The sequence below is a fragment of the Hemiscyllium ocellatum genome, chromosome 29 (assembly GCF_020745735.1).
Source record: "Hemiscyllium ocellatum isolate sHemOce1 chromosome 29, sHemOce1.pat.X.cur, whole genome shotgun sequence".
NCBI lineage: Eukaryota > Metazoa > Chordata > Chondrichthyes > Orectolobiformes > Hemiscylliidae > Hemiscyllium > Hemiscyllium ocellatum.
Genome location: NC_083429.1, coordinates 21449774 through 21476665, shown reverse-complemented (window position 1 = coordinate 21476665; position 26892 = coordinate 21449774). Strand labels below are relative to the sequence as shown.

General features: G+C 41.2%; 1 protein-coding gene across 1 annotated transcript in view; it reads left to right on the top strand.

Annotated features, from left to right (window-relative positions):
• The window catches only part of dcps (decapping enzyme, scavenger), a 51745-nt gene that overhangs the window by 4473 nt on the left and 20380 nt on the right, over positions 1-26892 (top strand). Inside the window, exon 2 of the mRNA XM_060846954.1 lies at positions 1163-1331. Coding sequence (XP_060702937.1) covers positions 1163-1331 — 169 coding nt within the window. The remainder of the gene's footprint in view (positions 1-1162; positions 1332-26892) is intronic.

The following is a 26892-nucleotide window of genomic DNA, read 5'->3' as shown; positions in this document are numbered from 1 at the left end:
ATCTGTCAACTAGAGGGCGCCACAAGCATCGGTTTTCTATGAATCATTCCCTGCAATTTCAACCACCACCAACATGGCCACCCCCACCAATACACATTTCCAATCTCCTCACTTTCTGCATTCTGAAGGGAATGTTCTAAATTGTTACCCTGAACTACACCTCAATCATCTGCTGCAATATCTGCCCTTTCATCTCTTCTTCTCTTGCTATCCAAGGCACCAAACATTCCTTCGCATGTACCGCATTGGCTGCTCACAATGTGATCTGCTCAATACTAGGGAGACCAAACGCAGATTAGACAACCGCTTTTCAAACACCTCATCTTCTGATCGTATTTAATCTTAAATCTCCACCTTAATGTCACAAGGGCAGCAGGTACATGGAATCACCAACCCCTGCATGTTCCCCTCCAAACCACTCGCCATCCTGACTTGGAAATATATCCCTATTCTTCCAGTGTCACTGGGTCAAAATTCTGACTGCCTGCCGAAGGGGATTGTGGGTCACAACTCTGTTTTCAGCTTGCTGGGATGTCCAAATGAAGCTCAATGTCATCTCAAGAGGCAGCACCATGTCATTCCATATTCAGCATTTAGTTTCTTTCAGACCATCATCTCTGACTCCAGTTTGTTTACCCGTTTGCAGGTTTTGGTTTTACTCCTGTTTTGCTCCTGGTTGTGCTTCTGAACAGCATCTGTTCGTGATGTTGGCATTCATGTCTCCTCTAGCCGTATCTTTGGTTTCTCTGTTTGTTCCATTCCCACTGCCTTTGGCCCTGAATCTCCGACTCTTTTTTTTAAACTTGATTTCTCGTGCCTCCCATCCTTTAACAGATTTTTCCTTTTGTTCTTTTTCACATCGTCCCACTCCCTTTTGTTTGCTTAAAACCAGCTACATTTCAAACTTTTTCCAGCTTTGCTGAAAAGTATTAACTATTTCTCTTTCCATGGACCTGCAGAGAATTTACTGCATTTTCTGTTCTTATTTCAGACTTGCAGTGTCTGCAGTAACTTACATTTTTTTCCGATATAGTGATTAACCAGTAAAGATTTCCATTTGGCCGGTTTGGATAGCATTTGTCAGAGCAGACATGCTTCTTGTTCTGGTTGGGGCTGAAGACTTTGTTGGTTGTGGTAAGCAGGGTTTTTTTTAATACCACAGGTTGGACAGAACAACAGAGAAGCACGGGATGCTGTGATCATTTTAGAGAAGACCCCTTTCTCTGAGGAAACCTTGCCGCATCTTCTCAACAAGGATGCAGATCTCCGACTTCAATTCAGGAATGACATTTACAGCACACACCACCTCCATCCCCTTCCAGCTTTCAATGGTACGGTGCAGTCCAGCCCAACCCAACCCTGCTGTCTACGTTAAACAGGGTTGGGCTGTGGGTTAATTATAAGTATTGGTTAAAATTTGAGTGGTTTCTCAATGCAGTTGTATCCTTAGTACTTAGCTGAATTAATGAGGTTGAGAAACTTTCATATTTAAGTGAAATTTTCAGAAATGCAGTAAATCTTCTTGGAAACATTTGCAGAAAACCTCAGCTTAAAATACATTTTTCTCACACTTGTAGTGTAGTTAAACAACCAAAGGTGCATCATAGTATTTTAAAGCAGAGCATGACAACACCAAAGGAGATATTAGGACAAATGACCAAAAGCTTAGTCAATGAGGCAAGTTTTAAGAAGGGTATATAAAAAAGAAAGTGATAGGAGCATAGCAATTAGGAGCAGGAGTAAACAATTCAGCCCTTTGAGTCTACGCTGCCATTTAACATGATCATGGCTGATCTTATCTTGGTCTCAATTCCACTTTCCTGCACTGCTCCCCATGGCCCTTTTATCCTGTTTTTCGACAGAAACATATCTATTTCTTCCTGAATCTATTGATTGATTCTGCATGTACTGCACTCTGAGGCAGTGAGTTCCACAGATTTACAACTCTCTGAGAGAAGTAGTTTCTCCTCAGCTCAATTTTGAACCGAGCTACTCTCGCTCTACATCAATGGCATCTTGTTTGAGACTGTTCTATAAGGGGGAACATCTTTCAGTATCGACCTTATCAGTCCCCTTTAGCATTTTATATACCTCTCATTCTTCTGAACTCCACAGAGTACAGGCTCAAGCTTTTCAACCGTTCCTTGTACATCAGCCCTTTCATCCCTGGAATCAATCTAGTGAATCTCCTCTGAAACTGCCTCCAGTGCCAGCACATTCTTCCTCAAGTAAGGAGACCAAATTGGACATAATACTACAGATATGGTCTTACTAACGCCTTTTAAATTTGTAACAATGCTTCTTTAATATTCCAACAAACCAGCATCTACAGGAAAACAACTCGTACGGACCACATACTGAACTACAGAAGTAATCATCCCAACACTTATGAAGCTGCATTAGAACATTATTTCAACGAGCCACACTACACTGCAGCACAAAGGAACTACGCAGAGGAGAAGAAAATCACCCATACAGTGTATTCAAAAAGAACGGATATCCAATGAGCACAGTCTGCCAATTTCTCAGTAACAAACCCAAATAAGCAGACAAAACGCGTCCAGAAACCCTAACCATTTTCCCCTACATCAAAGACTCTGAAATGTCTGCTAGACTACTCAGACCTCTTTGCATTATGGTAGCCCACGAACCCAGCAACACACTAAAACAGCAGCTAATGAACTTGAAAGATCCTATACAGACAACAAGCAAAACTAATGTCATTTACAAAATACTTTGCAAGAACTGTAACAAACACTACATTGGACAAACAGGCAGAAAATTAGCCACCAGGATACATGAACATCAGCTGGCCTCAAGAAGACATGACCCACTCTCACTAGTATCCTTACATACAGATAAGGAAGGATACCACTTCGACTGATACAACACATCCATCTTCCGACAAGCCAAACAGAGACACGCACAATAATTCCTAGAAGTATTGCATTCCAACAGTAACTCCATCAACAAACAATCGATTTGGATCCGATCTACCACCCTCTGAGAAAAAGAACAGAAAATGATATCACCATGAGAAATGACATCACCAACCCAAGGAAACCAAAACACATAAACAGAAAGTGAGCTATAACAACACTTCTTCACCGGAGGCTCACTGATAATGTTACCTAGCATGGTGATGAAATGTCTAAAAATGAACCTTCCAGCTCAGTGATCAAACTAACATCCAGAATAATGTGACCTTTTCATTTTCTGGCCATAATGGCAACCTCAAGCTTATCCACATTAAACTTCATCTGCCAGATTCTGGCCTATTCTCATAGCCTATCAATATTTCTCTGTAAACGCTTTATCTCCTCATCACTGCCTGCTTTCTCACTTATTTTACTATCATCAGCGAATTTTGCTATGTTACTTTCTGACCCTGCTTCTGATCATTAATGTAAGATGTAAATAGTTGAGATGCAAGAACTGAACCCTTTGGCACCCAACCAGTTAAGTTCACCATCCAGAGAAAGACACATTTATCCCAACTCTCTGCTTTCTATCAGTTAGTCAATCCTTTATCCAAGCCAAGACTCTACTCTTAACCCTCTGGGCTCTAATCTCCTGGATCAGTCTTTTATGTGGCGTCTTATCAAATGCCCTCTGGAAGTCTAGATATACCACATCAACTGGATCCCCATTATTTCTTGCTGGTTACATCCTCAAAGAAGTCCAGCAAATTTGTGAAGCACTCCTCATGAAGACGTGCTGACTCTGGTGAACTGGGCTTTGTTTTTCCAAGTGTTTCTCATTCTTTATGATTGACAGAGGTCAAACTAACTGATCTGTAGTTTCTCACTTGGTGCACATTTCCATTTTTTGAATAAGGCTGGCTAACTAGCATGTTTCTAATCCACTTGTATCTTGCCAAAATATGGGGAATTTTGGAATATCAACTATCTCTGGTACCACTTGCTTCAATATCCTAGGATGCAGGCCATCCGGCCCCGGGACTTATCTGCCCTTAATCCCATGAGTTTACTTGATACTTTCTCTCCAGTTATAGTATTTTCACCCAGTTCCTTTGTCATAACTGCAGCTTTATCTTCCATGGTGAAAAACAGCCAAAATATTGGTTTACTGCCTCTGCCATTTCTGAGTTTCCTATGATACCTTGCTATTCTCTTCCTTTTTATATACTTATGGAAGCTTTTGGCAGCAGTGATTATGTTTTCTGCTAGTTTTCTGTTGTAATTCATCTTAGATCTTTTGATTTTGTTCTTAGTGGCCCTTTACTGATGTTTAAAGTTCTCCCAACCCTCTAGAGCGCCACATTTGCAGCATGATAAGCCCTAACTTTTGCTTTGATGTTATCCTTGACTTCCTTGTTAAGGCACGAATGATTTTTCACTTATTTACATTTCCTGTTCCTCTCAGCAATGTACTTTAATTGAGAAGTATTTAACATCTCCATAAGCATTTGCCACCGTTCTCCAACTGACTGGTCCTTTAATATTTTTGCCCGATCCATTGGGCCCAACTCCTTCCTCAGGCCTGTAAAATTACCTTTTCCCAACACCAATACTGCTTGTGTGTGACGCTGTGTTCACTATTTAAGTCTGAATTTGAAACTCTAGTATATTGTAATCACTCCTTCCAAGAGCATCCTTAACTACAAGACCATTTATCAATTCTTCCTCGTTGCATAATACCAGACCAGTAGCCAGTTCTCTGGTTGTTGTCAGAAACAATCCCTCAAATACTCCATAAATGTTTCCTTGAGGCTGCATTTGCCAAGTTGATTAATCCAGTTAAAGTACATGTTAAAATCATCCATATTTGCCATTGTGCCCTTCCCACAAGACCTCATTCTTTCCTGGTTTATTCTATGCCCTATTTTGCAAGTGCTGTTCGGGCACCCTAATCGTAGATGTAGATACAAAATTCCAGATTCTGGGCAACTGAACACATTGTCACCAGTGTTGGAGCAATTAAAATTGGGATTGTCCCAGAAGGCAGAATTGAAGGATCACATAACATTGAGGATGTGGGCCTAAAACAGTTTACAGAGCTGGGGTGGATTAGACTGTCTTCATCTCCAACTATTGCCAGGGAGAGGAAGGATTCGAGAGCTAATGTTATCATTGGTTTCTGAAAGCATCTCCACCATCTACGAGGCTTAAGCCAGGACTGAGATGGAATGTCCGCACTTAACCTACATAAGTGTAGCTCCAACAACTCTAAAGAAGCTTGACAGCATCCAGGACAAAACAACCTGTTGATTGGCATCCACTGGTTCCACCACTGATGCTCCGTAGCAGTGAGTGTATCATCTACGAGATGCACTGCAGAAATTCACTAAAGATCCTTAGACAACACCTTCCAAACGCATGATCATTATGACCCTAGAAGGACAAGACCAATAGATACCTAGGAACACCACCACCTGCGCGTTCCCCTCCAAGCTACTGGCCATTCTGATTTGGAAATATATCACCGTTCCTTCACTCTTGCTGGGTCAAAATCCTAAATTCCTTCCGAAGGCCACTGAGATCTACCTGCAGCACATGGACTTTAGTGGTTCAGGAAGGCATCTCACCGCCATCTTCTCACGGGCAACTAGTGATGGTTAATAAATACTAGCCCAGCCATGTCCCACAAGTGAATAAAAGGAAAGTAGGCACATTTCTGTATAATATTGGAGTACAGAACTGGTTGGCATACAAGAACAAAGAAAATTATAGCACAAGAACAGGCCCATCAGCCCTCCAAGCCTGCACCAATCCAGATCCTCTATCTAAACCTGCCACCTATTTTCCAAGGATCAGTATCCCTTTGCACCCTGCCTATTCATGTATCTGTCTAGATACATCTTAAATGATGCAATCGTGTCTGCCTCGACCACCTCCAAAGGCAACATGTTCCTGCTGCCACCACTCTCTGCGTAAAGAACTTTACACGCATATCTCCCTTAAACTTTTCCCCTCTCGCCTTGAACTTGTGTCCCCTAGTAATTGAGTCCCCAACTCTGGAGAAAAAGCTTCTCGCTATCCACCCTGTCTGTACTTCTGACAATTTTGTAGACCTCAATCAGGTCCCCCCTCAACCTCCGTCTTTCTAATGAAAATAATCTACTTGACTTCTCTTCATAGCTAGCACCCTCTCTAACAGGCCCCTCTCCAAAGCAACCACATCCTTCTATTAATGTGGTGACCAGAACTGTACAAAGTATTCCAAATGTGGCTGAACTAAAATCCTATACAATTGTATTGGACTTTGCCAGCTCTTGTACTCAAGACCGCGTCCGATGAATGAAAGTATGCTATATGCCTTCTTGACCACTCTATCGACCTGCATTATCACCTGCAGGGTACATTAGATCTGAACACCCAGATCTCTCTGTACATCAGTTTTCCCCAGGGCTTTCCATTTACCATATAGTTCACTCCAGAATTGGATCTTCCAAAAGTGCATCACCTCGCATTTTCCCAGATTGAACTCTATCTGCCATTTCTCCACCCAACTCTCCAATCTATCTATATTCTGCTGCATTGTCTGACAGTCCCCTTCACTGTCTGCTCTCCACCAATCTTAGTATCATCTGCAATCTTGCTAATCAGACAACCTATACCTTCCTCCAGATCAGTCATGCATATCACAAACAACAGTGGTCCCAGCACGGATACCTGTGGAACACCACTGGTCACCTTTCTCCACTTGAGAAACTCCTTTTAAGTACTACTCCCTGTCTTCTGCTGCCCAGCCAGTTCTGTCTCCATCTAGCACGTACACCCTGGACCCCATACGTCTTCACTTTCTCCATCAACCTATCATGGGGAATCTTATCAAATCTTAACAAGGTATAATGCTGGGATTCATGACAAATCAGCATAATAAGATGTGAGTATCAGCAATTTCTGATGAGTACAAGTAAAGGAGAACTTGGATTTTAACCTTTTATGTTCTACTCAATGCACCGTGTGATGCAACCTAAGTTATCTTAAGAGTTCATTTCTTGTGACTGGCTGTGCTGAAATTAAGCATCATATTGCATCGTCTTGAGTTAGCTAGTTTATATGACTGAGTGGCATCAATTATGGCACACAGGGCAATACTATTTGATCTCTGAGTTTCAAGCTTCTATCAAGATTTGAGTACAAAATCAATATGGCTCTGCAGTGCTGTACTCGAGTGTTGTATTGTTGGAGGTGCCATCATTTAGTTAAAGTGTCAAAATGTAGTTTTGTCAGTGAATGTAGAAGATACCATATAATCATTCAAACAAAAGCAGAGTAGTTATCCCTCAACCACTACCACTAGGACAGATTATTGTGTCGTCGTCATATTACTGTTAGATGTCATCAGCTGAATGAGAACATTTGGTGCTTAGCACATACCCTTTGGAACTGGTCAACTTTTTGATCTTATTCTTGTGTTTCAGCTTGATACCGTGCTTCTCCAGCATCTTTCCAACTGTGATTCTATTGTAGTGCTTTTAAATTAACAAGATTCCAGAATTGTCTGCAAGGGAGGCACTGGGTGGTTCTCGGAGAAAGGGAGGACTGCGGGTGTTGAGTCGAGAGTGTGGTGCTAGAAAAGAACAGCAAGTCAGGCAGCATCCGAGGAGCTGGAGAATCAATGTTTCAGGCATAAGCCTGATGCTGGGTGGTTCTAGGGCTGGTGTTACAGCAATGTTGAAATTGTCTTTTCCAGTTTCACCTACCTTTTTATACTAATTGATCCACAACATTGATATATTTGACATAGACTGGTGCTCTAAGATACACTTCTATGTTCTCCTGAAATCAAGTTTCTAAGCAAAGAGGAATGTAGCAACAAAATATACAGTTTGATCTATGTGGGGAGTTTCCCTGAATCTGTTCCAAATGTAACTAAGGGAACATATTTCACTCTAGTGAAGTTCTATCAACCAGTTCAGTTGCTAAAATTGAATATTTGAACACAGTATGGAGGTAAATAATTTCTCTTGGATGATGAAGCCTATGGGACAGTAAAAATGATTATTATTTCTTCAAAAATCGTAATAAATGAGTGATTCCTAAACCCTGGACGATGACCCCCAATGGGCTCCTGGGATAAAAGTTTGGAGTTTCAGTGTGCAAAACCATAAAGGTAGCTGTGGCTGAATTACTCCCGGGTGTGATCTTGGCTGTTTGTCACGAGAACTCCTGGAGCCAGCTTCCATTCTGGTGCCTCAGGTCTGAACTAGCACTAATCACCATTCAGTGATCTGAAAGAATGCAATGATCTTTCTGTTTCAGGTAACTCTATTGCAGCCTAAATTATAACTGTTCTCCTTTCTGCCCTGGTACATCAGTTGACCTGTGACATTGAAATGCATATGGCAACTGAAATTAATGCACAAAAGTACAAAGAGAGGCAACATAAACTAAATGATACAATTTTAAAGGGTGTTCAGGAACAGAGACACATAGAAAATCTTTGGCCCAAAGGGAGACTATTCACCACATCACATCTATGGCAACTAAAAAAGAACAACCCTCTGTAATTCACTTTTTGGGGGAAGAAGATGAAATGTGGGGGTAAGCTAGCCAGCAGTACAAAAGAAGAATGCAAGAGTTTTTTTAGATCTATAAAATTGAACAAAGAGAGAGACAATTGAATTAGTGGAAAGTAAAGCTGGCGAATTTGCAATGGGGAACAAAGAAATAGCAGAGGAAGTGCAGAAGTACTTTGCATCAGTCTTCACATTGGAAGACACCAGTAGCATACCAGAACTTCAGGAGAATCAGAGTAGAGAGGTGAATGTAGTGGCCGTCCCAGAGGAGAAGGTGCTGAGGAAGTTGAAAGATCTGAGGACTGATAAATTATTGGACTGGATGACCTACACTCAAGTTCTGAACAAGATAGCTAAGAAGATTGTAGAGGCAATGGTGGGGATCTTTCAGGAATTACTGGAGTCAGGAGGGTCCCAGAAGACAATGTAACACCTCTATTTAAGAAGGGAGGAAGGCATAAGGTGGGAAATTATAGGCTGGTTAGTCTGAACCAGGTCATTGGTAAAATTTTAGAGTTTTTTATTTAGGATGAGATTGTGGAGCACTTGGTAAAGTAGAAAATCAATAACACCAGGCTACAATCCAACCGGTTATTTGGAAGCACTAGCTTTCAGAGCGCTGTTCCTTCATCAGGAACCACCAATGAAAGCTAGTGCTTCCAAATAAATCTGTTGGACTATAACCTGGTGTTGTGTGATTTTTTTAACTTTGTACACACCCCAGATCAACACTGGTACCTCCAAATCATGGTAAAGTAGCGTTGAGTTAGCACAGCTTTGCCAAGTGTAAGACATACCTGACAAATCTGTTTGGATTCTTTGAGGAAGTAATGAGCAAGTTAGACAAAGGAGAGCCAAAGATTGTGATCTTCTTGGATTTCCAGAAGGCTTTTGACAAGGTGTTGCAAAATGAAGTAAGAGTGCATGGTGTTGGATGCAAAGTACTGGCATGGATAGTGGATTGACTGACTGACAAAAGGTTGGATGCTGGTGACTAGTGCAGTTCCACAAGAGTCAGTGTTGGGACCACAACTACTCAATACAATTATTATATAACTATTTAAGAAAGGTGGTAAGGTGAAGCAAGGGAACAATAGACCAGTGAGCCTGATGTCGGTGGTGGGGGACAGCAAATAGACGTATTTGGAACGGCAAGGACTGATTAGAGATAGTCAACATGGGAAATCATGTCTCGTGAAATTGATTGAACTTTATGAAGAAGTATCAAAGAGGATTGATGAGGACAGAGCAGTGGACGTGATCTCAATAAGGTGTTTGACAAAGTTCCTCATGGGAGACTGGTTAGCAAGGTTAGATCTCATGGAATACAGGGAGAAGTAGTCACTTGGATACAGAACTGACTCAAAGGTAGAAGACAGAGGGTGGTGGTGGTGGATTGCTTTTCAGACTGGAGGTCTGAATAGACAATGTCTTTTCCCTGTGGTGGGGGAGTCCAGAACTAGAGGGCATAGGTTTAGGGTGAGAGGAGAAAGATATAAAAGGGACTAAAGGGGTGTCATTTTCATCCAGATTGTGGTATGAGCTGTCAGAGGGTGTGGTGCAGACTGGTATAATTGCAACATTTAAAAGGGATATGGATGGGTATATGAATAGGAAGGGTTTGGAGGTATATGAGCCAAGTGCTGGCAAATGGGATATCTGGTCAGTATGGATGAGTTGGACCGAAGGGTCTGTTTCTGTGCTGTATATCTCTACGGAACTGAGGTTGTTATTGCTAAATTTGCAGACTACGAGAGTGGGCAAAGTGTGAGATAATGCACTTTTTTTTAAGGACGAATAGAGGTGTAGACCATTTTCTCAATGGGAAAAGGCATTGGAAATCTGAAGCACAAAAGGATTCAGGAGTTCCTGGTTCAGGATTCTCTTCAGGTTAGTATGCGGGTTCAATAGGCAATTTTAGCATTCATTTTGAGAGGGCTGATAAGGTTGTGTCAGACTCTTATCAGACCACATTTGGAATCCTGTGAGGATTTAATCAAATCTTACAAAATCCGATGAGCGGATGTGGAGAAGATGTTTGCACTAGTAGACACAGCCTTAGAGTGAAGGGATGACCTGTTTGAACTGAGATGAGGAATTTCGTCAGCCAGAGGGTATTGAGATGTGTGGTGCTCATTGCCACATAAGGCTGTAGAGGCAATTTAACTCAGAGATGGATAGGTTCTTGAGTAGAAAGAGAATCAAGGGGTAAGTAGAGAAGGAAGGCGAATGGGTTAATAACGTATCAGTTACGCTTGAACGCAGAGCAGACTCAAATAGTACAGCACAGAAACTGACCTTACAATCCAACTAGTCCATGCTAACCATAATCCCAAACTAAACTAGTCCCACTTGCCTGCATTTAGCCCATATCCCTCCAAACCTTTCCTATTAATGTACTTAGGAGAAAGTGAGGACTGCAGATGCTGGAGATCAGAGTCAAAGAGTGTGGCACAGCTGGTCAGGCAGCATCTGAGGAGCAGGAACGTAGGCATTTCGGGCCTGGGCCCTTCATCAGGAATGAGGCATGTGGGCCAAGGGGGCTGAGAGATAAATGCGAGGGGGGGGGGGTGGTGAAAGGTAGCTGGAAATATGATAGGTAGATGAAGGTAGGGGTGAAAGTGATGTCAGAGAGGAGGGTGGAGCATATAGGTGGGAAGGAAGATGGACAGGTAGGACCTCTTGAACAGTCCATCTTCCTTCCCACCTATCTGCTCCACCCTCTTCTCTGACCTATCACTTGTACCCCCACCTTCATCTACCTATTGCATTCTCAGCTACCTCCCCACCAGCACCCCTCCAATTTATCTCTTAGCCCCCTGGGCCCTCAAGTCTCATTCCTGATGAAGGGCTTATGCCCAAAACGTCAACTTGTTTGCTCCTCGGATATTCATGTACTTATCCAAATATCTTTTAAATTTGTAACTACCTGCATCCAACACTTCCTCTGGCAGTTTACACAGGAACTACTCTGTGTAAAAAAAAAATGTTACTAGCCGTGTCCTGTTTAGAAGTTCTTCCTCTGACCTAAAAAATATGCCCCCTAGTTTTGAACACCCCCACCCAAGGGAAAAGACCAATGCTATTCACCTTATCCATGCCTCTCATTACTTTATAAGCCTCAAAAAAACCCTCATCTTTCTACGATCCAATAAAAAAAGTTCTACCCTGTTCTTATAACTTGAGCCCTCCACTCTGAACAATAACCTGGTAATTTTTTTCTGAACCCTCTCCAGTTTAATAATATCCTTCCTGTAACAGAGCATACAGAACTGCACACAGTATTCCAGAAGAGGCCTCACCAATGTCCTGTACAATCTCAACGTGATGTCCCAACACCTATACTCAAAGGTCTGAGCATTGAGGACAAGTGCTAAATGCCTCTTAACCAATCTGTCTACTTATGATGCAAATTTCAAAGAACTATGTACCTGAGTCCCTATGTCTGTCTGATCTACAACACTACCCAGGGCCCTACCATTAATTGTGTAAGTGCTACCCTTGTTTGTTATCTCTCATTTATCCAAATTAAACTCCATCTGCCACTCCTCAACCATTGCCCCGGCTGATCAAAATGTCTTTGTAACCTTAGATAACCTTCTTCACTATCCACTACACCACCAATTTTGGTGTCATCCTCAAAAATACTAACCATGCCTCCTAAATTCTCATCCAAATTGTTTATAAAAATGACAAATAAAAGTGGGACTCATTACCGATCCCTTTGGAACACTGCTGGTCACAGGCCTTCAGTCCAGGGAGAAAACTCTCCACCACCACCCGCTGACTTCTATGGTTAGTCCAATTCTGTGTCTAATTGGCAAGCTCTCCCTGAATCCCATATGACCTAACTTTACTGATTAGTCTACCATGCGGAACCTTGTCAAAGGCTTCACTAAAGTCCATGTAAATAATGTCCAGCACTCTGTCCTCATCAACCTCTTTGGTTACTTGTTCAAAAAACGCAATCAAGTTTGTGAGACACATCTTCCCTCACACGAAACCATGCTGACTATCCTTAATCAGCCCCTGCCTCTCCAAATGCATGTAAATCCTTTCAGAATCACCTCCAACAACTTACCCATCACCGATGTCAGGAAACAGCTCTATAGTTCCCAGGCTTCCTCTTACAACCTTTCTTAAATAAAGGTACAACATTGATAAAACATTTCATCAAATCCTCCCTAAAACAATTTTGCTCCTTACCTTAAAACTGTGATCCCTTTTACTAATGTGAAAAGTTTCTCCCTGTCTACCTATCAATGCCCCTTATAACTTTGTACCTCTCAACTGGATCTCCCTCACCTTCTCTGATCTAAGGAAAACAACTCCAGCCTGTCTAGTTTCTCTTCCTAGCTTAATCCACTTGCCCAGACAACATCCCGGTAAATCAACCCTACATTTTCTCCATTGTATTCACATCCAAAGTGACTGAAAAAAAAACTGACTAAGAATTTATTTTGATGCAACACTATTCTATGGTTCTTGACTGCTGCAGTATCTTTTCCTTGGCAGAAGGTGTTAATCTAGTCAAATATACACCTCTTCATGGCCACCAGATGGTGGTATACACGTACTTGGGCGGTTGCTGCTGGCATCAAGTGTGTCTGCCAGCCATAATACAATGGTAATTACAGTGCAGATGATCAATGGTGCAAGATTCTGTGGCATGTCTCCACACTGGCAAGGGAAAAAATAAGTTTTAGTGTAAAGCAGTAGTGAAGCCAACAATTTATAAAAACAAGAATACAATTTGGCCCTCTAGCTGTGGAATTCATATTTGGCTTTAGTTAAGCAGTTCAAAGTGGCACACAATAACATTCTGTGCTTTTCATCTGATTTATGAGGCCTGTCTGTGAGGAATTCTTGTCTATATATAGTACATTATTGAGTTAATGGCCTGGAAGATGTTTTTAGTCTTTCATGGGGTGTCAGCAGTGAAGAAAAGACCACATTTGTTTCTGTCCCAAATTGTCCTGGAGAAGGTGGTGATGAATTACCTTCTTGAATCATGTGGTCTAAATACACCCATAGTGCAATTACAGAAGGAATTCCAAAATGTTAAGCCAGGGATGGCAAAAGAATGTTGATATAGTTTTACATAAGGATGGAAAGGAACTTGCAGGTGATGGTGGTCTTTTGTTTAAATTCATTCATCAGACATCAGTGTCACTGGCTGCCCAGCATTTTACTGCCTGTCCTGAGTTGCACTTGAGAAAGTGGTTGTAAGCTGCCTTCTTGAACCGCTGCAGTCCATGTCATAGAGTCACACAGACGTACAGCACAGACATAGATCTTTCGGACCAACCCGTCCATGCTGACCAGATATCTCAACCCAATCTAGTCCAACCTGCCAACACCCAGCCCATATCCCTCCAAACCCTTCCTATTCATATATCCATCCTGATGCCTTTTAAATGTTGTAATTGTACTAGCCTCCACCACTTCCTCTGGCAACTCATTCCATACACACATCACCCTCTGCGTGAAAACGTTGCCCCTTAGGTCCCAATTATATCTTTCCCCTCTCACCCTAAACCTATGCCCTCTAGGTCTGGACTCCACCACCCCAAGGAAGAGACTTTGTCTATTTATTCTATCCATGCCCCTCATGATTTTGTAAAAATCAATAAGGTCACCCCTCAGCCTAGGGGAAAACAGCCCCAGCCTATTCAACCTCTGTGTATAATTCAAATCCTCCAACCCTGGCAACATCTTTATAAATCTTTTCTGAATCTTTTCAAGTTTCACGACATCCTTCCAATAGGAAGGAGACCAGATTGCACACAATATTCCAAAAGTGGCCTAATCAATGTCCTGTACAGCTGCAGCATGACCTCCAACTCCTATACGCAATACTCTGACCAGTAAAGGAAAGTGAATGCTCCTAACTTGTGCCTTGTAGATGGTGGACAGGCTTTGGGGAGTCAGGAGGGGAGTTACTCACTTCAGTATCCCTAGCCTCTGACCTTCTCTTGTAGCTGCTGTATTTATGTGAAGAATCCAGTTGATTTTCTGTTCAATGGTAACCCCCAAAATGTCAATAGTTGGGGATTCAATGATGGAGGTAGTTGGATTGTCTTTTATTGGAGATGGTCATTGCCTGGCATTTATTCAGCATGAATGTTTGTCAGCCCAAGCCCAGATATTGTCCAAGCCTTGTTTTATTTGAATATGGAGTGCTGTGGTATCTGAGGAGTCATGTGTTATGCAGAACATTCTGCAATCATTGGCAAAGATCCTCACTTCTGACCATTGATGACCTTCCCTCCATCATATGAAGCAGTTGAAGATGGTTGGGCCTTGGACACTAAGTGAAGAACACTGCACAGATGTCCAGGAGCTGAGAGAATAGACATCCAGCAACTTTCTATGTGGCAGTATAACACCAAGCTGTTTTTACTCTTCTAGGTGGTAGGTGTTGAGGGTTTGGAAGATGATGTTTGTAGAACCTTTGCACTGCTGGCACATCTTGTCATGTTTTCTCTTCATTTATCAGCCCCCTGTTTGGGCTAGTAGTTTAGTTGTCTACCACCATTCACAATTAGACGTGGTTGGATTGCAAAACTTCAGTTTCATCCATTGGTTGTGAGATCATTTAGCTAAGAGCACATGCACAAGATGTTTCTGTTTCTGTCGTGCTTTCTAGCATTCTTCCTTGAAACCCAGGCTGATCCCCTGGCTTGACAGTAGAATAGATTTGCCAGGCCATGCTTGTCAGATTGTCGTGGATGGTGTTGGACAATTCTGTTGCTGATTGCCCCACAGCACCTTATGAATGCTCAATTTTGAGCTGCTGGATCTGTTTAGAATCTATCCCGTTTTGCACAATGGTGGTGCCATGCAGTACACTGGAGGATATCCTCACTGTGAAGATTGTCTGCAAAAGGACTGTATGATGGTCACTTGTACCAATACTGTAAAGGACAGATACAAATGCGAAACGTTAGTTGGTGAGCAGTCAAATAGGTTCTTCTCTCCTTTTGGTTCTCTAACCGACTTCCACAGGTCAGCACAGGCACATATGTTTTTCTGGACTCAGTCAGCTTGGTCACCATGGTGCGGTCGAGCCACTTTTGGTGATGTGTACTGAAACCCCTCACCCAAAATACAGTCTGTGCCTTTGCCATCCATCATGGGACTTCCAGGTAATATTCAGTATGGAGGAAGTCAGGAGGAGGTTTCCTTGACTACGCTTGTCCAGGTATTATGATATTTAATGGAATCTGGAGTCATTTGAGGATCACCGGGATCTCAGCCTCCTGACTGTATACCACTGTGCTGGTGGATCTACCCTGTCAATGGGACAGAGTGTATCCAGAAGTCATGATGGAGGATTCTGGGTCATTGGCTTAAAGTATGATTTGAGAAGTGCAGATCAGGAGTGGAACATGGCAAACAGGAGAACCTGGAGTGAGAAGCAATGAGCAGGAAGTAAGTCGAAAGAGTTTGTTATTAATAGTTGGTAAGAGGGTTTTTGACTGTATTAGACTCGATCCTAATAGGTTTTAATGTAAAATTTATAGATCAGGAACATAATCCATCCTATTACATTTTCTTATTGGAAGTGATTTTCATTTAACACATTTTTGTTTCGAGTTATGGAATCATACATTATAGAAGAGGCTCTTCAGCCCATTGGGTCTGTACTGCCAAAAATATACTCCATCTATAGTAATCTCACTTTTCAGCACTAGCCCCATAGCCTTGAATGTCATGACATTTTGTGCTCAACCAAGTACTTTTTAAGTGTAATGAGATTACCTGCCTCAGCTGCCCTCCCAATCAGGGTATCCCATACCCTTACCACCTTGCTGGGTGAAAAAAGTTTTCCTTTTTTGAAAGATAACATATTTGGATTGCTAAACAGAGGATAGTTCTACTTAAATAATGATCAGTTCTGGGTTTGAAACCTGTTGAAATACTGAACCTATGTGATGACCTCTGGATGCCAGTTCCATAGCAGCAGACTGGTGACATCCAGTGCCAGACAAGTAATGCTGCCAACAGAACCTTTCACATTTGAAGCTTGGCTAAATGGCCTACTTCTGTTTCTGTCGAAGGTTTTCCCCCGTTCAGAGAGATCACAGTTGATTTTTTCATCTCCTTTTGGTTTACCTGTTTACCTGCGTCTAGTTATATTCCTTAGTACTGGAATTTCCTCTTCACCCTACCCAGAGTATTTCTGATTTTCATTGGTCTTGATTGTGTGAGAGGTCAGGTTGGTGAATATGAGAGACTCTCGGCAAACACAAACTTGCTGTAGTTGTATTTGGCAGAATGTGCTTTCTTCTTTTGACCATTGCAAACCCATTGCATCATGATCTGCATCATTTATTTTATTTGGCTGCAGTGTTTCTGTTCTCTCCAAGTGTTGATCACAGTATGTTGGACGGTACTCAATTTTGAAACAACACTGGTGTTATTATTTGCAGCTGTTTATGGTTGTAGTGCTATTCAATACTTGTAAATTTTCAGTTTGTCTGTAATATGTCACAAATAGCAAATAATCTAGAATTGACCTGTTAACCATGAAATTACTCCTGCCACTCTGAATTATAATGTCTGAAGTGTAAAGCAATCTTGGCTCAGTTGGTAGTACTGTAACTCTAAACAGGCAGTTTATGGGCTTTGGTCCCACTTCAGAGATTGGGGCAAATAATCCAAGCTGATGTTCAATCCAGCGCTGAGAGAGCACTGCACTATTGAAATGTGTTTTTTGAAATAAGACACTTAACTAGGGTTCACAGCTAATCTCTGAGGTGGGAGTAAAATATCCCATAGTTCTATTTTACCAACGAAGAGCAGGGCATTGTCCCCATTTTCTGAGGCAATATTTATTCCCCCAATCAACAACTCTCCCTTCAGCATAAATGCCATTTCCCAGCTACTTATGATTCTGATGAAATGTCTGTGAACTGAAAGCTTTAGCTCTGCCTTCTTTCCACAGGTGCTGGCAGACCTGCTGAGTTTCTCCTGCTATTTCTATTCTTATTTGTTTTAGATCTCCAGGCATCTTTGGTTCATTGTTTTATTTCAATAAAGTGGATGATGTGGTTGTAATCACATTGCCGATTTGCGAGGTTTGGAACCTTGTACTCCATAATTTTGCTGCTGCATTTCCTCTGTTATAATAGTGACAATGCTTCTACAGCATTGAAAGCACTTTAAGATACCCTCAAGTTGTGACAGTCAGTGTGTAAATGTAACCTGTTTTGGAGTGTAAGGTCACTGATAGAAGCTGAAATACAAATACAAACATGTAAATAGAAAAAGCAGCTTGAAGCATATGAATGTGTGCCAAGAAGTACAGGTGAAAGCCCAGGAACTCTTGCTGTGGTTGCCAAGTGAGTATAAACGCTAAAAGCTGAAGCAAATGACATGTTCAGAGATTACTAAAAATTTTCAGTGTCTCAAATTCCCAGAGGGGTCTTGGAACAAACTGTGATGTGGATTGGAGTTTGTCGAATTGATTAGGCAATGAGATTGCTGCTTGTGAACACAATGTTGGGTACTTTTTTGGCTGCACCTGTGATGTCAGCATCTGACAGTTGCCGTCTGTAAAGGAAATTGCTAACTACATTAAAACCCTTCAGACTCCAGAATGACACATCAGGTAAGAAGGTAGGTGAGATTACATGTAATTTCATGAAATTATAGATATTTCACCACTTTCTATTCTGGCTGCTGGACCTGATTTAAGGAAAATAATAGGAGAAATAACTATAATCAGCTGTTTTGATGAGCAACCAGCGAGTTCACTACAACAGTCGAGTCTGATCTACATAGTAATTTACCTGTTGACTTGATAAAACTAAACTCTTCCAAGTTTGTACCTTGCCCACAATCTTCGATCTGATCCAGATGTTTTAAATTACTGTTTTGTATTGCGATCTAAAGCTAATGAATTCTCTGGCTTCTTTCCTTTAATCCTTCCTAATTCTGTGCCAGATTTAATAACACACTTTCTTTAATTTTGCATCCCAACCTCTGACTTTAATCATCTCTGTTTTCCTTTTTTTATTGCTGTTGTACTCCCCTCTGTGTTCACAGTGCTGGGAATTGCTGTTTAAATTATCCCAGTAGGATACTGGGAACTGAGTTTTTAAGACTTTCTGCCTTTATTTAAATGGCTTATATGAGGACTAAAGACAAGATGGGCAAACAATGTACATTTCAGAGATTAAAAGATTGCTAAAAATAAAATACTCCCCCAATGGATTGCGATTTCATTGAGTGATTAACAGCTTCACAAAACCTAGGTGGTCCAAGGTTCAGCAGCTGGCCTGTGCTGAGTTTAATATACTTCAGCTGAAAGAACCAAGCAGCATGTCTCTCCCTGACGACTATGCATTGGCCCCTGCTGTACATACATGGATGTCACAGAATCATGATGAACTTCTATGTTCAAAGTGAACACAAAGCTGTTTAATAATACTTACATGAAAATAATGGCTGAGAGTATTCAGTGTTTTCCATTTTTCTTCTGGTTTGGCACTTAGAACACTTGAAACTGATGCCGATTATAAGTAAATGAAAACACAGCTGCAATACCATGACAGCCTTGTAATATTAATGAAGTTTTGAGCAGCAGCTGTGGCCCAGTAACATGAGATCTTTCAATTAAAAACAGCACGAGAAAATTATTCTCCGCTCTTAACTACAAATCTTGTTTCTTGTGAAGACAGAAGGATGAGCAGTGACCTAATAAAGACCTTTGAACTTACAAAAGGTTAAAATAAACACAGATTTTGGAGAGGGGCAAAATGGTGTGAAGAAATTCTGTGGTGCTACCTCTGCAGGGTGCTTTCCTTTTTTCATTACAACTAACCAATTAAATTCTCCTTTACATCATCAATATTGATCACAGTAAGGTCTTCCGGCTGCTAAACATTGGGAAGGTTAAAGCCATTGTTTTCAGTCAGTGCTACAAGCTATGTTCCCTTGCAATCCATGTTCGTTTTTCAGACATTTCGTCGTCATAATAGATAACACCTTCAGTGAGCCTCGGGATGAAGCACTGGTGGTGTAGCCTGTTTTCTATTTATAAGTTTGTTTTTTTTTTTGCGTTTGTGATGTCATTTCCTATGGTGACGTCATTTCCTATAATGATGTACTTTCCTGTTTTTTTCTCTCGGGGGTTGGTAAATGGGAAATTACAACTTCCAGGATGTGGACAAGAATGTTTTTCTTTAGCAGCATTAGAAACAACACTGAAAGATAACCAACTCACAGAAGGAACCCACTAAATCATCAGACAGGAAGTCGCACCAACATCAAGCAGAAAAATGGAAGGAAACACACTCAATACACAAGAAAAGAAAGCACTAGAAAGACTAAAAAAAATAAAAACATTGTTATCCAACTGTAGACAAAGGATGCTTGACAGTCCATTTTAAATTAAAAAGACTACATTCAGAAAGCAAATGCACTACTTGCACATACTAACACTTACCAACTGGTGGCGATAGACCACAGAACCAAATCACAGCCCTACTCAAAACACTTCAGCAATCTGGAGGAATAAGTAAGTTTGACTTCCAAAAAATAAAACCAGACGAATCCAACACAACACGCTGCTATGGATTATCCAAAATTCACATATCAGTAGCTTCCCCCTCAGACCCATAGTCTCATTACCTGGAACACCAACTTACAGACTGGCCAAGGAGCTACACCAAAGACTAAAACACTTATGCCACTCCATCCACTCCACCCAAGAATTCCTGAAGATCATCAAGATACTAAGATAGAAGAGGACGAAATAATGGTCTCCTTTGACGTAACAACCCTGTTCACATCCATTAACATCAAGCTGGCCAAGGAAACACTGACTACACTATTAAAAGAACCAAAGACACATGTACCAAACACCATCAACTTCATCAGCAAGGACAGTATCATCAAGCTCTTGGACCTATGCCTTACCACACACTTCACCTTCAACAATAAAACCTACAGACAATCCAAAACACCCGTGAGATCTCCAATATCAGGGTTCTTAGCAGAGGCAGTAATGCAGAGACTTGAACAAACAGCTCTGGTAACCATCCAACCCAAACATTGGGTCCGCTCCATGGATGACACCTTTGTCATTACTAAATGAAACAAATTAGAGGAAACCTTCAAGACCATCAATAATATCCTTACTGGCATAAAATTCATTAAAGAGGAAGAAAAAACAGCAAACTGCCATCCCTAGATATCGCAGTAGAACGAACAGCCAATGGGGAACTTCAAACCAGCATCTACATGAAAACAACACATACTGACCAAATACTGAACTACAGAAGCAATCATCCCAACACCCACAAACGGAGTTGCATTAGGATATTATTTCAATGAGCCACTACACACTGCAGCACAGAGGAATTACGCAGAGCAAGGAAAATCACTTATACAGTGCATTCAAAAAGAATGGGTACCCAATGAACACAGTCCACCAATTTCTCAGCAACAAACCCAAAACAAGCAGACAAAACATGTCCAGAAACCCTAGCCATTCTCCCCTACATCAAAGACGTCTCAGAAATGACTGCCAGACTACTCAAAACCCTTGGCATGATGGTAGCCCACAAACCCACCAACTCAATAAAACATCAGCTAATGAATTTGAAAGACCTTATACAGACAACAAGCAAAACTAAAGTCGTTTACAAAATACTTTGGACAAACAGGCAGAAAACTAGCCACCAGGAAACATGAACGTCAACTAGCCACAAAAAGACATGACCCACTCTCGCTAGTATCCTTACATACAGATGAGGAAGGACACCACTTCGACTGGAACAATACATCCATCCTAGGACAAGCCAAACAGAGAGACACACACGAGAATTCCTAGATGCATGGCATTCCAACTGGAACTCTATCAACAAACACATTGACTTGGATTCCATTTACCACCCCCTGAGAAAAATAACAGGAAATGACATCACCGTAGGACATGACGTCACCATTACAAGGAAATCCAAACATATAAATATACACCACCAGTGCTTCATCCCGTGGTTCACTGAAGATGTTATCTAGTGTAGTGACAAAACATCTGAAAATGAACCTTACAGCTCAGTGAGCAAACCTACATCCAGAGCCTTGTAACATTAAGGACAGAGAGGATCTAGTAAAATGAAACCAAAGTTTAATAAGTGCAAAGTGGTGAAACAATCAATGATACTTAAGGAAGAGTTGTTTCTGATAGATGGAGCATACAATCCAACAAGAGGAAAGGTCAGGGGAACCAAAGCCAGAGCTCCATGGATGGCGAGGTTGTTAGAATTTAATGAAACTGCAAAAAGATAGACTATGCCTGTCAATTAAAATCTTCAAGTGAGAACTGTGCCAAGAAATTTGGAAGGGAAAGTAAGTAGAAAAATAACACTGTAAATGGAGAGCATGCGGACAGAACAGCAATAGATATAAAAAGAAACACCAAAACTTTCTGTGAATCTTGAAAGTAGTAAGAGATAATAGAGCCTGTTAAGAACAGAGAAAGTGATACATGCATGGACGCACAGGGGACAATCCTAGAATATTTAACTTGTAATTGGTGCCAGTGTTTACTCAGGAGCTAGATGGTTATAAAATATCAGTGAAAAGTGGGAGTATATGGATGGGGTGAGAATTAAGATTTACTTGAAAAGCGAGGTCGTGTTTAAGGGCTGCCTGGTCTGGATCCAATGTTGCCAAGGAAAATGGAGTTTGAGGTAGCAGAAGAATCTGCCAAAATCTTCCCAAGATACGGGGAAGATGATAAAGAAAAGAGGTAAATTTAACACCCTTGTTCAAGAAAGGGTGATAAAGTCTGTCCTAGTGTCTACAGTTTGATTAGTTTAAGCAGTGGTCAGTAACAGTTTGAAAACATTAATCAGTAGAAAAAATTATCAAGCACCTGGGGAGGTTTGAGTTAATTCAGGAGAGCCATCACAGACCTGAAATGACTTCTTATGTTTGACGAATGTAAATGCATTGTTTGATGAAGTACAGAAGAAATAAAAGGAATAAGAGAAATAAAAAAGACAACATGGCTTTATGCGTAGGAATTTTAGTGGGTCTGGGTGGGTTGCTCTTCGGAGGGTCGGTGTGGACTTGTTGGGCTGAAGGGCCTGTTTCCAGACTGTAAATAATCTAATCTGATCTAAAAATAAGGGCGGCACGGTGGCATAGTGGTTAGCACTGCTGCCTCACAACGCCAGAGACCTGGGTTCAATTCCCACCTCGGGCGACTGTGTGGAGTTTCTCCCCTAGTCTGCATGGGTTTCTCGGGTTTCCTCTGGGTGCTTCAGTTTCCTCCCACAGTCCAAAAATGTGCAGGTTAGGTGAATTGGCCATGCTAAATTGCCCGTAGTGTTGTGTATAGGGGAATGGGTTTGGGTGGGTTGCGCTTCGGCGGGTCAGTGTGGACTTGTTGGGCCGAAGGACCTGCTTCCACACTGTAAGTAATCTAATCTAAATATCATGTCTCACAACCTTGATTAAGTTTTTTGAAGAAGTAACAAAGAGGATTGATGAGGGCAGAACGGTGGACGTGATCTATATGGATTTCAGTAAGGCGTTCGACAAGGTTCACCATGGGAGACTGATTAGAAAGGTTAGATCTCATGGAATACTGGGAAAACTAGCCATTTGTATACAGAACTGGCTCAAAGGTAGAAGAGAGGTTGGTTGTTAGTAAATACATAATCTTGCTGTTGTATGCAATATCTCTGTTTATAAAGACTAAGAATCTTTACGCCTTTCTTACCACCTTCTAAGCCTGTCCTCCTTCTTTAGCAATCTAAGAACTTAATGCGCTCAGATCTGTCCGATCCTCTACCCCCTTTAGACCTGCATTCTTTGTTTTCCATTGCCTTCCCGTGTTTTTCCTACCAAAATATATGACTTCACATTTCTCTGAATTAAATTTCATCTACCACGTATCTGTCTATTTCATTATCATCTATCCTTATCAACCTTCAAGCTTAGCCTAAGTAGTCAGCTTCTCGTTATAAATTTATAGTTCATTTCGTATCTGAACTGCCTTCCCTTTCACCAGTGACTTTGGCATTTCTCTTGGTGAAGTCAGTTGTGGAAGTAGTCATTTAGTTCTTAGCCATGCTTTCTGCTTTTTTGATCCCAAATCTATTCCATTCTTCTGACCCTTTTAATATTCATGTGACTATAGTTGATTTTTGGATTTCCTTTTATAGTCAATACCAGTCTCTTCTGTAACTCTCTGTTTGCCTCACTTACATCCTTTTCTGATTTTGCTGTGAACTTTCCAAATCCTTCCTGGCTTTCACTTATATTGTGAACTGACCATCTGACAGATACTCCTTTTCCTGCTTCATTTTACTCTAAACCCAAAGTCATCCAGTGTGCTCTGGTTTTGTTTTCCCTTCTTTTCCTATTTGTGCATTGTCTCTCAAACTATCTCCTCTTTTAAAGACAAACAATTGATGACAGTTCTGCCTGCTAATCTTTGATTGTACTTTACCTTGGACAGACTTGTTCTTGTTCCACTGAACTTGAAAGTGGACATGTTTGTGGAACCACCACATTTAGGTTTTTTTTAACTGATGTGTCAGTATTCACAACCGGATATGGAGGGACTGCAGAGCTCAAATTTAATCCGTATGTGGAATAACATAGTGCGATGTCGTATGTTGTTTGCATTATGGCCCTGTGTTGTAAATTCACTGGGTTGACAACTCTGTAGATTCATTATTGGACCGGTGTTGATAATCTAACATGATTGTGAAGGGCAGGATAAGTTGACTTTGCAGTGAAAGATTGTATTGGTATAGAATTGTGCTTCTGGTGCTCTGCAGTACCTTGTTGATTCCGAGCACTGAATCTGTCCTGTTAGACATGCTGGCGATTGTAACGAGGTCAGCCAGGTGGATCTCAGAATATGAGTTCCCTGATTGGACCAGGTGAACAGTTCCAATCAGAGAGCCCTGGCTGACAAGTATAAATGGGAGTGTCGTGTACGGTAGAGTTTGGGGTCTGGCCTTACCTCCCCTTTTCCCTGTAAATTGCTCTTCATTGTTAACTGTTTGTAATTTGTACTGGTTAATAAAATAAAAATAAACAGATTCAGAAAATAATAATAAACAGTAATGGTAGAGGTGGCCCTGAGGAAGCTTGCTCAATGTCAAGTACTGTCCACACGTAAATAAAGGGTGACTTGTTGATGGGATACTGGCCTCTGTGGGGTTATTTCAATGATAATGCACCTAAACAGGTTCTAAGTGATTTCTACTAGCCTATGTTATCCAAGACTAGTGCTTGATCCAAAATAATGAAGAAAAAGGTAAAGTTGGCATCATCCCAGAGGACCATATAGGCACTCTCTCATTGGAGGGAGATGACTTGTGGTCAGTTTAACCTGAGGGTCACCATGCATCAGGTGAGGGATGAGTTTAAGGCGGCAGGACCTTCATGGTAACCTCAGAATATACATTGCTAGAATGTCATAATCCACTTTGTATCTTTGTGGATGCTCTCAGAGCTGTCTACTTCTATCATTTTCTCTACTCATTTCAGACTTGCAGGTTTATCTACAGCTGCTTGATCTCTCCAACCACAATTTTCGTTGTGAGCTGATTTGCTTAGATTACAGCCAGAAACTGTTTAAGAAATATAATGAGTTGATACTTTTTCACTGTGTTTACATTTCTGAATCTACAGTTATATTACTCTTAAACATTTTGACTGCAAGACACATCAGAGGTTGGGAGGTCTGTGGCGAGTAACTCCCCTTTCAGCTTCAAACAAAACTGTTGCCCATCTCCAACACAAATCAGGAGAGTGATAAAATATTCTTAAATTTGCCTGGATATATGCAGTTCCAAAAAACTCAAGAAATTCAGTACCATCCAGCACAAAAAAGTTTATTGCTTGGCACCCATCCACCATCTTAAACATTCACTCCTTTCACCATCGTTCCACAGTGACTGCAGTGTGTGCCATATTACAAGATTGGCTGTAGCAACTCATCAAGACTTTTCAATTGCATGTTGCAAACTCATAACCTCCACCACCTCGAACAACAAGGGCAGTAGATGGATAGGAACACCACCATTTATAAGCCTTCCAAGCCACAAACCATCCTGACTTGTGAAAATTATTCTCTAACAGCACTGTGGTGTACCTACACTACATCACAGTTATGCAAGAAAGTGGCACACAGTCACTTTCACAAGAGCAGTCAGGGGCGTGTTATAACCTTGCCAATCATGACTGAATTTAGAAAATGAATATATAAAATGCAGACAAGGTGAAGCTAACAGTTAAACAATAATCTTTTTGGAGGCTAACTCTAACATTTTAAGCCCTCCCCGAGATCCAAGTTTGGTGGAGTAGGCATTTAATCAGATGAAAGGGTGACGGATGTTATCCTCTTGCCTCTGTCTCAATTAACATCAGAGCTCATAGACATGAAGCCTAATGGTATCACTTGCAATCTCCCCTGTTACCACACAGCGGTAAACACCTCTGCTAATTCAACCAAACACCTAGACTCATCTCATCTCATAATCTGTTAAAGTGTGAGTGACAGAGAACTCCTACATTCCACTATTTGAAGAAAAAAATCAATTTATTCTCTAACTCTAAAAGTGAACATTAAACAACAACTATTTACAACTCTAAGTCTCCTTTCTCCTAACTGCTTGTTATCTGCCTCCAACTCTATAACAATATACTCTTCCTATACACACCCCGACTAAAATTACCTCAACTTAATTTTCAAAACCCTACAGCGGCTGTCGTCTCTGGTGAATGTCGTCCTCTGACTGTAGATCTCCTTGTGTCGCCTTTGGTCTTTTGCTGCAAAGATGTTTCACATGAAAAGATACCTTTGATAGAGAATGTTTTGCTAACAGATACTCTGACAATGGCAGTTTGTCGCTCTGTCTGGCTAACTCTCAAAATCCCAGCTTCTTTATACCTCAAACATCTGGTGTTGACAAGACAGTAAAATTCAAATTTGGTTTAGTTTTAGTATCCTGGAGCATAGTTTAAACTGATTGGCTAAATTCGAACTGTTGTGAAAGCATAGCAACCAAAAGTCAGGTATTTGTTTCACAGCCAAATGTTACAGATTTTCAATTTTCTAGTACACTCTGAGACTGCTAGTCAGTCACATGATGTGTCCCTGCAAGCTTTCAGTGCAAAACAGCTTTCACTGAGCTTTCAACTATACAAAGTATAGTTCACACCTTCAATTCCATAGCACCCTGAATTCAAAAATCTCAGTGCTAAGCGAGGGGCATAGCATCATGTTTGGAGTAGCTGCTGAGACCCTGCTGCAAACATTCCTGAAGCGGGAGGCATCGTGGTCATGTTATTGGAATGGTAATCCATGTTAATGTTTTGGGGACATAGTTTCGAATCACTCGTGGCAAATGGTGAAATTTGAG